Source organism: Colobus angolensis, unplaced genomic scaffold, assembly GCF_000951035.1.
Source record: "Colobus angolensis palliatus isolate OR3802 unplaced genomic scaffold, Cang.pa_1.0 Scaffold207, whole genome shotgun sequence".
Classification (NCBI taxonomy): domain Eukaryota; kingdom Metazoa; phylum Chordata; class Mammalia; order Primates; family Cercopithecidae; genus Colobus; species Colobus angolensis.
In genome coordinates this window covers 4,129,498-4,143,281 of record NW_012115233.1, presented here as the reverse complement: position 1 = coordinate 4,143,281, position 13,784 = coordinate 4,129,498, and the positions used below count along the sequence as shown (strand labels likewise).

The following is a 13,784-nucleotide window of genomic DNA, read 5'->3' as shown; positions in this document are numbered from 1 at the left end:
TCTTTCCGGTTCTTATGGAGATTAAGTGAACTAATTACCTATAAGGTGACCAGGTCAAGAATCTGACATAGAACCCATGCTATCAGCTGAGATGCTAGTAACTTGAGGGTGTTCCAAAGCATCGGAACCGGGAATGATTTTTGAAAACGTGTTTAATTGGTACCCAGAGCATTAAACACTAGGATATGAATGCTACCCTATTTTCAGTGGTTTTTAAAATTCTTTTTTGTTTTGTTTTTGAAACAAAGGCTCGCTTTGCAGCCCAGGCTGGAGTCCAGTGGCAGGATCTCAGCTCACTGCAGCCTTGACCTCCAGTGATTCTCCAGCCTCAGCCTCCCAAGTAGTGGAGACCACAGGTCCGTGCCACCACACCCACCTTTTTTTTTTTTTTTTTTTGTGGTAGGGATGGGGTGTCGCCATGTTGCCCAGGCTGGTCTTTTCAATTCTTTAGATCAACACCAGGCCTTCTTCTCATTCACGTGTCTTTGGCACCCATCTCTGCCTCCATCCCTTGCAGTTTCTTGAGATTCTTCTGTTTAGCAGAGATCACTCGGCCAGACACGCACCGGCAACAGCCCGGGGATGAAGCCAGCCTGCCTGGGGTGGCGGTCCCCGGGACTCAGGGCTGCTGTAAGGAAAGCAGCAACTCGTAGGGTCCTGGTGAAGAGCAAACGACCTGGCCCCTGCGAAGGGACCCAGAACACAGGAAGCCCGCCATCCACGTTATGAAAACAATACACGTGGGTAACAAGACCCAGGCGGGTGGCAGGCGTGACGCAAACCTCTGAGGCTGGCGAGGACTACTGAGTCTGAAGGGAGTCTCTGAGGAAGGGAGTCCCTGAGGGAGGCTGGCCCCCGAGGAGGCCAGGCCGACGTCCCGGGAAGGCGGCCCACGGCTCGGGGAAGCCAGGCTCTGGGTCCTCCTCTGACTTTGGCCTTTTTGGGATCTGCCGCGCTCATCCCCGCACCACCGCCCGGCACGCTTACCCCTGCCTCTCAGTCAGTAGAGCGCCCGCTGAGGGGCCGCGCCCGCGCGCGACACGCAGGGGTGGGGCCGCGGGGCGGGGCGGGGCGGGGCGGCGCGCGTTTCGAGAGCGACGCAGCTACGCACGCGGCTCTGCGCATGTGCGGTGAGGTTCGCGGCCGGAGTGCGGCGCTGGGCGGAAGCCACCATGGCGGCCGAGCGGAAGACAAAGTTGTCCAAGAATCTGCTGCGCATGAAGGTGCGGGGGACACTGAGAGAGCCATGCCGGGCGGTAGGGGTACCCGGTCCTTCCGACCTGGCTAGGGCCGAGGCGGCGGGCGAACGAGGGACACCAGAGGGGCCTCAGAGGGCTTCCAGCTCTCGTGCTCATTCATTCACTTAGCGCCTGCTCTGCACTGTTTACTGGGAACCAGGTTACGAATTAGGCCGACTCTCAGGAGGCGCACGGGCGGATGGGAGCTCGCATACACAGAAGCAAGCAGTCAGGGTACAGCTTACCAAGTGCAGTGAGGGTAGAAGCGCTGGAGCCCTGGGAACTCACCGAGCTTCTCCCGGGGTAGTGGTCCCTTTAGGTTCCTGGGAGGGTGGGAGGCACAGCGTCCTAAACTAGGAGAAACTTGAGTTCAAAAGTCCGAGAGGCAAGAAAGAAAAAGAAAACCATGGAGATTTCCAAGAATTAGAGGTAATTCAGTATGTCTGGAAGGCAAGTACTAAGAAATGAGGTTGCCGAGTAGGCAGTGGTCACAACGTGCAGGGAATTTGAGGCCATATTAAGGATATTTTCCTTTATTTTGTGAGCAATGGAAAGCTATTGACACGGGGAACAGTATAAAAAAATAGCAACTATTTATAGTACTAGACAATGTTTTAAGTGGTTTGCGTATATTAACCTGTGCAATTCACATAATGACACTTTGAGGTGACAACAGGCAATAACTCTCTTTTTACAGTTAAGGTAACTGAAACAGAAATAAGTAACTTACTCAAAGTCACACAGCTAATAAGTAGTGTAGACAGGACGGGAATTCAGGCAGTCTTGCTCCGGAACCCTGGCTCTGTGTTACTTACTCTGTGATGCCTGTCACTGAGCACTGCTTATAGAGGGTAGCAAACTGTTATATGTCATATTTAAAGAGGTCGAATTTCCAGAAAGAAGGAAGGAAGCATTCATAATGTTTTGAAAGATTGGAGAGAGAGGCCATTCGCAGTGGTTCATGCCTGTAATCCCAGCACTTTGAGAGGCTGAGGTAGACAAATCGCTTAAGCCCAGGTATTTTGAGACCAGCCTGTGCAACATGGTGAAACGTCATCTCTACAAAAAATACAAAATATTCGTTGGGCCTTGTGGCACGCACCTGTAGTTCCAGCTATTTGGGAGGCTGAAGTGGGAGGATCACTTGAGCCTGGGAGATCGAGGCTGCAGAGAACTGAGATGATGCCACTGCACTCCAGCCTGGGTGACAGAGGGAGACCCTGTGTCAAAAAAAAAAAGAGTAAGCATTACATGGGCAATATTTGAATGGAGTTGAACTAGGATGGAATTAGGAATGAATGGGTGAATGTGGATGCAGGACAAATTACATCATAACTTAGAGTCTGTCAAGCACTTTCATGCATATTAGGAAAATTTGAATCTTTACTGAACAGAATTTGCTTTTGATTTTATGATTTGTGATAACATTAATTTCAGAGAAGTGGAGTGAACTGGCCAAGCAGATATTGAAAAGATTTTAGCAGTTTTAGCTCTTGGAATAAGCCAGATGATGTACTGGGTGACTCAGGCTCAAACTAAATATCTGAGTTGCAACTAAGAAGGAAGAAATTAACTTAAAACAAGTGTCCACCCCCACCAAATGGGGAAACGCAACTGGACGTTGGAAGCAAAGGAGAAGGAAAAAGATCGCCCAGATTCTGTATTTGGTTTAGCAATTTTGGTCATTGATAAGAAAAAAGCTTACTGGCAAGATAGCAGGAGACACTGTCTATACCGATAGAAAAGAGTATACTGTGAGAAGGCATGGAACAGCTGCACTTAGGGTGCCTTAACCAGAGCTAAGTCCTATATAACATGGGTCCCCAACCACTAGGCCACAGACCAGCACCAGTCCATGACCTGTTAGGAACGGGCTGCACGACAGGAGGCGAGCAGCAGGCAGCAAGCAAGTGAAGCTTCATCTGTATTTACAGCTGCTCCCCATAGCTTGCATTACCACCTGAGCTCCGCCACCTGAGCTCCGCCTCCTGCCAGATCAGTGGCAAAATCCTAGATTCTCTAGGAGCAAAAACTCTACTGTGAACTGCACATATGAAGGATCTACCTTACGCTCTACTTATGAGAATCTAATGCCTGATGATCTGTCATTGTCTCCCATCACACCCAAATGGGACTGTCTAGTTTCAGGAAAACAAGCTCAGGGCTCCCACTGATTCTACATTATGGTGAGTTGTATAATTATTTCGTTACATATTATAATAATAGAAACAAAGTGCACAATAAATGTAATGCACTTGAATCATCCCTAAACCGTCTACCCCTCCCCTCTCCACCACCCATGGAAAAATTTGTCTTCCAGGAAACCCATCCCTGAGGACCACTTTTTAGGGCAAGTATAAGAGGGTTGAGGATTTAATCCTGACTCACTTGAATGCCTCTGACTTGGTCAGCCATTGCAGGATGATCCCGACGGGAAGCAGAAAAAGAAGGATGTGGATGGAAGGTCTTCCAGTATGGAATGGTTGTAGAAAGGGTGCTTATTTGTGATTTTAGTACTGTTAGACTTTTAGAACAGGGCTTGGCAAACTTTCTGTAAAGGACCATATAATAACTATTTTGGGCTTATGAGCCAGACAGTCTCTGTTACAAATACTCAGCTCTGCCAGTGTTGTTCAGGAAAGAATGACCATGGCTGTATTGACAACAACAGACATCTAGCCTGAGGACCATATTGTGCTATTGCCTGCTGTGAGTCCTCACTGGTTTTGGAGTGTGTTCTGAAATGCCCTAGAGGAGGAGAATTGAACTTCTACCTAAGTCTGGAGGTGCTTGATTCATATTCACAGGGAGTTCTATCCTTTCTGTGTGTACAGAACATATGTATATGGCTGTTTTGTATACCAAAGGAATAGGTACATGACTAAAATAGGAGAAATAAGGGCAGTTGGGCAGTGTTGATGAGTTTTACCACGAGGCATATTAGTGATGAAATGAGGTATATGCATTTAAAAAAAACCATCCCAGAAAGAGAGTCTGGAAAAATAAGACAGGTCCAGGTTCATTTACATTCTGAGAACCTTCACTGAGTGAGCGCTTGTGTACCAAGGGTGCCGCCTAAGTACCAGTGATACAAGATGAACAAGAGTCACGGTCTCTTCAGAATCATAGTCTTGGGAGACACTAAAGCAGCACGATGGTGAACAGTAATCCAGTGTTTATCAGGCTGTCTTGGGAAGGTGCTTCTTTATAGGAGCAGGCCTGGGAAGAGCCAAGCCAAATGCCAGCCAGGGAGGTCTTACCAAAGGACACATGCTGTGGGCCTAAAAGAGTAAATATTTTGCCAGATAGAAAATGGAAACATGTCGTTAAGTCGCAAAGGCAAAAGGACCAGGAAGTATAGTGTGCACATTCCAGTAACTGCAGTTCTTTCCTGGGATGGGGATATAGGCACAGGTAAAATGGATGAGGACTGCAAAACACTAGTCTGCAAACTTGTTTTCTTTTACTTTTTATTTAAAATAGTGATAGATTCACAGGAAGTTGCAAAAAGTATACAGGGATATCCCGTGCATCCTTCATGCCACCTCCCCCAGCGGCAACATTTTATAACACTAGAATACAATAAAGAGCCAGGACATTGACAGCGAGCTTACTCAGATTTCACCATTTTACATGCACTCACTTTGCGTGGACAGTTGCTGGGTCATATGGTAAGTGTATGTTTAGTTTGCTAAGAAACTGCCACGCTGTTTTCCACAGTGGCTGTACCATTTACTTTCCCACCAACAATGTTTGAGTGATCAGTTTCTTCACATTCTCATCAGTGCTTGATGTTATCACAGTCATGTATTACTTAACAACAGGGATACATTCTGAAACATGCATTATTAGGTGATTTCATCGTTGTGAGAGCATCATAGAGTTCACCTACACAAACCTGGATGGGGTAGCCTACCACACACCTAGGCTATATGGTACAGCCTGATGTTCGTAGGCTACAAACCTGTACAGCATGCTACTGTACTAAATACTGTAGGCGGTTGTAACAGTGGTATCTGTGTATCTAAACATATCTAGATATAGAAAAGTTACAGTAAAAGTGCAGTATTGTAATCTTATGGGACCACCATCATATATGGGTTCCATCGTTGACCAAACATCATTTTGCAGCACATGACTATTTTATTCATGAACATTCTTAAGGTTTTTTTCATTTAACTTAGTAGTCGTTGTTAAAGCCCTTATGCCTAAAGAGGCTTATGTTTGGAAGAGCTGGAATAGAAGGAGAAGAATACGGGACCTGGGCCGGGCGCAGTGGCTCACGCCTGTAATCCCAGCACTTTGGGAGGCCGAGGCAGGTGGATCACAAGGTCAGGAGTTCAAGACCAGCCTGGCCAATATGGTGACACCCCCGTCTCTACTAAAAATATAAAAATTAGCTGGGCATTGTGGCAGGCGCGTAATCCCCGCTACTCAGGAAGCTGAGGCAGGAGAATCACTTGAACCTAGGAGGTGGAGGTTGCAGTGAGCCGAGATCATGCCACTACACTCCAGCCTGGGTGACGGAGCAAGACTCTGTCTCGAAAAAAAAGAAATATGGGACCTGAATAAGGGAAAGAAATGGGGATACACAGAAACCAGTGGAACCTGAAACCTAACTGCTAGGAGGCTCCTGGGTGTTTTCACATTTTATTTTCTCCAGTGTTGATATTTTATCATTTTGCTGTGTTTAGCCTCTTAAGTTTGTTCACTTATTCCCTGAAGAAATACAGGTATTCATGCTAGTGAGAGACTGGCAGCAGCATTGTTACTTACTGCCATATTTTGAGTCAAGTTTCTGCAGATTTCATAATAAGAGCAGCTGAAGAGTTTAGCAGCATTTCAGAGGAAAAGTAAAAATGAAGAGCAGACTTATAGATGCACCTTTGCTTCTGTCTACATTTATCGGGCTCTTACTGTGCTTCAGTCATCATGTTGGGACAGATGAAGGAGATGACCCTGACACCCAGTCCTTAGGGTCGCCAGAAGAGATAGATGCTCGAAAGTTAAGATGTGGTGAGTCTATTGGAGGAGCCATGGAAGCATTTAGGAGAGAGGCACTGATTTTACTGGCACTCACAGCAGTGTAGTAGCTTTACCTATGTCAGACGGGCGAGGAGTTGGCCAGGTGAAAGAGGATAAGAAGAGCATTTCAACCCCAGATCAGCAGATGCCAAAGCCAGTGGGCTCTGTGGGTGAGCACAAGACCTTCGAATGTGATGTCTTAGCCCTTAAGTTTTTTGGAGGAAACATACATTGTGCATTTTCTCATGCCCTGACACAATCCCTGGTTATTTAGTGTAAAGTTGGAAGGGTAGAGCTAAACCATTTGATCACTTGCCCCAACCCTCAATCTTGAGATGGGTTCCATAGATAAATGAGGGAGAGCACGTGGAAGAAAATTATTTGGGGTTTCCTCAGTTCTAAAATGGGAAACGTTTCTGACATTGATTTTGTTTGTTTTTACAGTTTATGCAAAGGGGACTGGACTCAGAAACCAAGAAACAACTAGAAGAAGAAGAAAAGAAAATCATTAGTGAAGAGCACTGGTACTTGGATTTACCAGAGCTTAAAGAAAAAGAGTAGGTTTATTCAAATTTATACTGATGATGGTTGGGGTGTTCAGAAGAAAACTCCTGGTAAATGTAACTCATCATTCCGGTGACATAAAGCCCATGAAATAGTTTCTGTTCAGTTTATTGAGTTAGCGGCACAACTAAAAAATATTAAACCTATAAAAGTTGTACATGGATTTATACATTTTTACTACTCCCCCTCCCAGCCACTGTTTATCACATTGTCCTTTTTTACGTTGAATAAAGGAACCTAGCCCACATATCTCTGATAGTAACAGCAGACCTTTTAGGGAAGCTGTAATGTTCTGTCTGTCACCTTAAGTTCTAAAGATTAGGTGTGTACTTCAGACCTCTCCAGTTTTGTTTCAATTACAGAGTTCATTAGGTTGAGCATTTTAAGGCAGGTCAGGAGTTTTTGTTTCTTAGTTAAAATTGTTACTACTTGTAATACCGTCCATTTTAACTAACATTTACTGAATCTATAGTGTGTACCAGGAACTGGGCTAAACACTTTACATGCTTAGTTATTGAATCTTCATAGCAAGCTTAGGAGCTGCCTCCTATCATTCTGTCCACTTTGTAGTTGAGGAACTGAGCTTAAGGGAGGGTAACTTGCCCAGGTTCACCCAGCTAGTCAGTGCTGAAGCTGAGGTAGACGTTTTCTGGCCCCAAGCTTGGCTGGTGCCTGATCAACAATTTTGAATGAAGGAGTGATGGATTTATTTCATCCATTAATTTAGCTGAATCCTTCTGGAAGCTATTTTTCATTTTTCCCTGATACTTTCCTCACCTTTAGTAAGCTCTGTAGTATGGTAGTTTTACTTAAACTTTGGTCAAATGACTGAAGATGCTGCTTACTATCTTGAGGCACATTTATGTCTTTCCATCCTGTACCTGATGTTTGGGCTTTGATTTGGAATGTTATATTCCCTTGTTCATTTGGCTGAGCTCTGGACCTTGTTTGAAGGTTAGATACCCTACTCTAAAGGTAGAAAGTGTGTCCCACCAGGAGGGATGGGGGGAAGGTACTTTTTTTCTCTACTTCTTGGAGGAAGCAAGATGTTGGTGAGGAGGGAGAAGATAATGCCAGACACAGGGTCACGGGGAGGAAGGGACCTTTGCTGCTGAGGAGCTATAATTTAATTTTATGTGTTAACTCAACTTGCCAAAGTGTTCCTTCCAGTTGTTTATTAAAAGAGCAGGACTGTTTCTATCTTGTTTCCAGTATTTTTCCCCCCAATACAGCATATTGTTCCCAGAAAATGGCCTTTACATTTCTTTCTGGGACGGTAAATAATAATTGTTTGCCATTACTCAGCATCCTGTTTGTGTATAGATGTGTATATCAGCTCAGGATGTTGGCAGAAAAAGATGACACTCTCAGACTGAGGAGAGACTATCAAGGTGTGAGTGGGGCAGAGGGCAGCCCCTCGGGACAGTGCAGTACCTCCTAGCATGTGTAGTGGGAGTGATTACCACCTGAGCTTGCAGAGTCAAGGGGTGGGTGGGGAATGGCTGCTACTGAATCTGGAGATAAGCTGTGTAGAGAGAGCACCTTACAGGAGCTGCTACCTCCATTCACGGGTACAGCCAGCCCAAGGTCATCCTAGCAAGGGAGCCAGGTACCTGGCAGCAAAGGAGCCCTTCCGTGCATTACATTCAAGTCAGCCTCCCAGGCCAGAGAACAAGGCTGAAGATGGGAAGTAAGTGTGGAGGGGTAAATGGATGACATATCCTTGGTATATGTGTTGTATTGTAGTTGTTGTTGTTTTTAACACTCTGAATAGGGAGATCATGGAATGGATTGGTTGATTAAGCACATGGGCTCTGAAGTCAGGCAGACCTGGGTTTGATGCCCAGCCCCGCCACTTGTTTACTTGTCACCTTGGGTGAGTTACTTAACCTGTTTTGTGTCATTTGTATATTGGGTATGATGATAGATAGTACCTGTCCAGTGCATTCCGAGAAGTAGGTGAGATAATATATGTAAAACAGTCACCATAGCGCCAGGCATAAAGCAAAGTGATTGTCGCCATTGTGTGTATTTCCTTATACCTCAGTATATGAAGTACGCCCATTCCTTTCTACTCTATTATGTTTGTGCATCCTTTTTTTTGCTAGTGTTATCTGAACTATTCTGTGAAGTTGGAGATTGCATGTGTCTATGCTCTGAAAGTCTCGAGTTTCCCATTTTTAATGTCAGCCATATCAGTTTGTAATTCAATGAAGATAATTAGGGCTATTCAGTGTTAACACTGCCTCACAGAGGACACCTTTAGCCGGTGGCTAGACTGTGTAGGGGAATGATGATCTAGCTGCCGTGCCTCAACTTGGAGCAACTGAAGGACTTTCCTGACTCCAGAGCTCTATGTGGCTGAGGCCTTAGTGTAGCCACATTGCACATCATCTTCTTCCTCTGCCCAATCCTCCTATCTGTTTTCCTAAAAGGGCACCTGCTGAACAACACTGCCTGCTAAGTTTTCTGCATATAACTCTGTCTCAGAGTCTGTTTGCAGGGAACTCAATATAGTGTGAATTCCTAGAAGTAAAATTTACCAGATCAAAGATTTTGCTATGTATTGCCATATTGTTTTTCCCCCAAGGATATGGTCCAGTAAGAGTGTGCAAGTATAGGCGGTTTAATTACTCCTTTGCTGTAGCAAGTTGTTTAAGAAGTATTTTTGACTATTGTGCATCTTATGCTTGTATTTTGTGGTGTATTTGAATTCAGAAGCTATAGGGACCTGAAACTAACAAGTTAGCCTGCCACACCTCCACTGATGCTAGTGGAAGATAGGAGCCTTCTGGGTCTGAGATGTAGGGGAGGGACAATATCCTTTCCTTCCAACCATTTGAAATTCGTTAGTTGGGGTCCCTGTAACAAAAGACAGATTAACAAGAGAAAGGTGTACACTTTTATTTCACAAAAGTTTTCGGTGACACAGGAGCCTTCATAAGAAAATGAAGACTGAAGAATTGGTTGAACCTGAGTGTTTTTGTGTTAGGTTTGATGAAGAATGGAAAGTTGTGAAGAAATATGATAAGACCAAGGAGTATGAGCGAAGAGTAATAAACCAGGAGAAACTTAGCAAGTCTTTTGTTCAGATTCCCCTGTGTCCCTTATTCTGAGATAAGGATGTTGCTTTCCTCAGAGTGTAGGGAGGGCACCTCTCGTGTGAGTTTTATGACCTGCTTCAGGGGACGGTCAGAAAATCCTACCTGCACGTCATTTTTCAGATTCCTTCCGCATAAAATTTTCAGTATGCCAAGATGCCATATTTTGGGGGTAATGTGTCCTGAACACCATCAGAGACAAAGGACTTACTGCACAGCAAGCAGCACAAGCATCAAGTTTGCATCGTTTCTCTTTTGTCCCCAAGTCCTATGAGGGATGGCATGAAGTGGCCCAGGTGGATGCTGTGCATCCAGTGGATTTGCATCATAGCTGAGATCTCCTGAGCCTAGAAAACTGGAACCTTGGGTAATGGACCACAAGCAGACTTGCCTTCGGCCCCAAGAGAGGCATCTGCATTATGCCGGACAGTAAGCAAATCTGCCCTTTGCTTGAGAGGAAGACTGTTTTTCAAGGCTGCTTGCTATGCAGATATCCTTGCAAAGATAGTCCAGAACAAGCAGGCAGTTAGTGCCTCACTCAAAAGATGTGCAGGAATGTGAGACCCAGTGAGAAGGGTTTTCTAACTGGAGTTTTGCCATGCTATTTGTGGCTTTAGGCAAGTCCAGCTTTTTCTGAGCAGTAGTTTCTCATCTGCGAAATTTATGAAATAGATAATTTTGTGTGTTTTAGCCCTAAAATTATGGAACCTCATTAATGAAAATTGGATAATTAAAATACAAAAATGGTTAAGTTTTGAAATATTTCACTTGCTTGCCAACTCTATAATTAATTTTTCTAATTCTTAAAACCATGCATGTAGATACGAAACACATGTGCGCCTTTTTATATTAAAGTTATGGTGTCAGTGCAAAGCCATGGGAAAGACCTCTGAGGCGCCAGCAGTCCTGCTCTGAATCCAGTCCTGGCCTCTGGAGGTTGCCTTTCTCTGGGTCCCTCATTTATCTTAAGTGAAAGCTTTGATGTGTGGTGTTTTCCTGAGAGAGGTGATTTACTTTGGAATTGAGGAGGTCTCATCAGCTGCTCACTCTGTAAGGAATAAGATTGGGCAATTGAGAAGGTATCCCAAGTTCATAGAAAAAGCTGAACAGCAAGTTCTGTGCCCAAATTTAGATTCCCTCTGGGAGAGGCATTTCTGAAGTAAGTGAGGTGCTGGCTAGACTAGAGGGCCAGTGAGAGAGGAACCAAAATCACAGTGGTTCTCAAAGTTTTGAAACTCAGAAGCTATTTGCATTTATAAAAATTATTTAGAACTCCTAGGCCAGGCACGGTGGCTCACACTTGTAATCCCAGCACTTTGGGAGGCCGAGGCAGGCAGATCACGAGGTCAGGAGATTGAGACCATCCTGGCTAACATGGTGAAACCCCGTCTCTACTAAAAATACAAAAAACAATTAGCCAGGCTTGATGGCACGTGCCTGTATTCCCAGCTTCTGAGGAGGCTGAGGCAGGAGAATCCCTTGCATCCAAGAGGCAGAGGTTGCAGTGAGCCAAGATCACGCCACTGCACTCCAGCCTGGTCAAGAGAACGAGATTCCATCTCAAAAAAAAAAAGTTACTTAGAACTCCTAGAGAGTGTTTTTTGTGGTTTATATTTGTCAATATTTACTATATAAGAAATTTTTAAAATTATTTAAATATTCATTTAAAAAACAAACTCATTACCTAACACATTTTTAATGAAAAATAACTTTTTTAAGACAAAATATTTAACGAGAAGAGTGGCACTGTTTTCTATTTTTGCAAATCTCTTTAACATTCTGGCATAATAGAAGACAGCTGGACTCTGAACACCTGCAGTCAGCCTGTTAAAGCATGTTGTTTTGGTTGAAGTATATAAAGAAAAGCCACCCTCACACAGGTGATACAGTTGAAAAGAGAGGAGTATTTCAGTGGCCTTTTCAGATGATTTTTTGGTACAACTCCAAAACTCAATCAGTAGTAGTTTCTTCAGAGTAAATTGCAATGTGGAATCTGAAAACACCAGTGAACTTTTCATGTCTTCGTCTGTCTTGTATTCTAAATCTTTTACCCATATATGATTTCTTAACATCGTACATCTGTCATTTGGAAAATGCGTTGTATAGATTTTCCCAGTGTTAACTCATCTTGTTATACAGTATCAAAAATCACATTCATTAGTATCACTGTCGATTTCATCAGAAAAGTCTTTTAAGTGTTGGGAAGCTATCAAGCCCAAGATGACAGATAAAAGCTATTCGGAATTTTAACTTTTGCTTGAAAGCTTGAATTTTGTTATTGGCAATAAATAGTGTCAGTTGTTCCCCTTGAAGTGTCAGGTTCACTTTTTTTTTATTTTTTTTTTTGAGACGGAGTCTTGCTCTGTCGCCCAGGCTGGAGTGCAGTGGCCGGATCTCGGCTCACTGCAAGCTCCGCCTCCCGGGTTTACGCCATTCTCCTGCCTCAGCCTCCTGAGTAGCTGGGACTACGGGCGCCCGCCACCTCGCCTGGCTAGTTTTTTGTATTTTTTAGTAGAGACCGGGTTTCACCGTGTTAGCCAGGATGGTCTCGATCTCCTGACCTTGTGATCCGCCCGTCTCAGCCTCCCAAAGTGCTGGGATTACAGGCTTGAGCCACCGCGCCCGGCCCACTTTATTTTCAAGAAAATGTCTGCCAAAGAACCCAAACCCACAAAACCATAGTTACAGTGTCACATTGAAAAAAGGTGTCTAATTCATCTCTCAGTTCAATCACACAAGTGCTGTTAGATTATTTGACTATGAAAAAGTATCTTATATATATAGTTTCAATTTTGTATGCCAAATATTTTTTAAAGTAATTGAGGGCTAAGATTAATAAAAATAAATTTGTGCTGTATCATCAAGAACATCCTAATGTGAAACTGGCATTTTTCTTTGAACTGTGAGGACCTGCCAGTGAAGAATATAACTACCAGGATAGTCTGGTATCACTGCTGCTTTCACTCATGCTAAGATCTCATTTCACCCAGAGTTGATTTTGCACAGTCTGCAAATGTCAACATAGTAAAAGACGACATCTTAGTGTTATCATACAAGTAATCCTGACGTCCTGCTACTCTGCATTCTCTCCATTCCGGCTGCAGGGGCTTTATGTTTCTCAGGCCAGTTAGATTCCCTTCTCAGGGCCCCCACTTATGATGGGGCCCTCAGGTGTTCTTCACCTGGGCATCCTCATATCTTGCTTCCTCACTACCTCCTGGTCCTTGCTCAGATGTCACCCCACCCAAGAGGCCTACCCAGACCACTCTCTTAAAAGACAACGCCTCTCCTCTAGTCTGCCCTCACTATCTCCCCTTAAACCGCTGTGTGCGGGTGTGGGGGTGTGGGTGGTTGTTACATTCATTGGAGTGTACTTAAGTCTACAGCTGTACGTGTTTTGATAGTGCATGCATCTTTGTAAACCACACTACTATCAAGGAAACATTGCCGTCACCACATGAAGATCTTCATCCCTCTTTGTAGTCAGTCTCACCCCTGCTCTGACGCAAGCACTGTTCTGATTTCTTAAACCATAGATTAATTTTGTCTGTTCTTGAACTTCATAAAAAAGGAATCAAGCAGTACAGTATGTGCTTAACTGTGTCAGCGAAGTGTTTTGGATGTTCATCCTTGTTTTGGAACATCAGTAATTTGTTTCTGTTGCTAAGTGGTATTTCATTTTACAGATACACCACGGTATAGCTATTCATTGTTTTATTGACTGTCATTAATAGAGAAGTGTTACAACACTTTCACTAAGGAAGTATGAGAGTTCAACATTTGGAGTTAGATATCTTTTTAATTTTATTCTAGTGGCATCTCATTGTGGTTTTTAACATTTTTCTGATGACTAATA

General features: G+C 44.0%; 1 protein-coding gene across 5 annotated transcripts in view; it reads left to right on the top strand.

Annotated features, from left to right (window-relative positions):
* Nucleotides 1–1,123: 1,123 nt before the first annotated feature.
* Nucleotides 1,124–13,784, top strand: part of MPHOSPH6 (M-phase phosphoprotein 6) — a 21,957-nt gene continuing 9,296 nt past the window's right edge. The window contains exons 1-3 of one of the 5 annotated variants that reach the window (XR_001001793.1): nucleotides 1,156–1,223; nucleotides 6,166–6,254; nucleotides 6,708–6,820. Coding sequence is in view for 4 of the 5 variants with exons in the window: in XM_011942165.1 (XP_011797555.1) it covers nucleotides 1,173–1,256; nucleotides 6,708–6,820 (197 nt within the window). In the remaining variant the exon portion in view is untranslated. Of the gene's footprint in view, nucleotides 1,257–3,274; nucleotides 3,425–6,165; nucleotides 6,255–6,707; nucleotides 6,821–13,784 lie in introns of those variants that run through there. The other 4 variants (XM_011942166.1, XM_011942165.1, XM_011942167.1 and 1 more) reach the window with 4 other exon arrangements.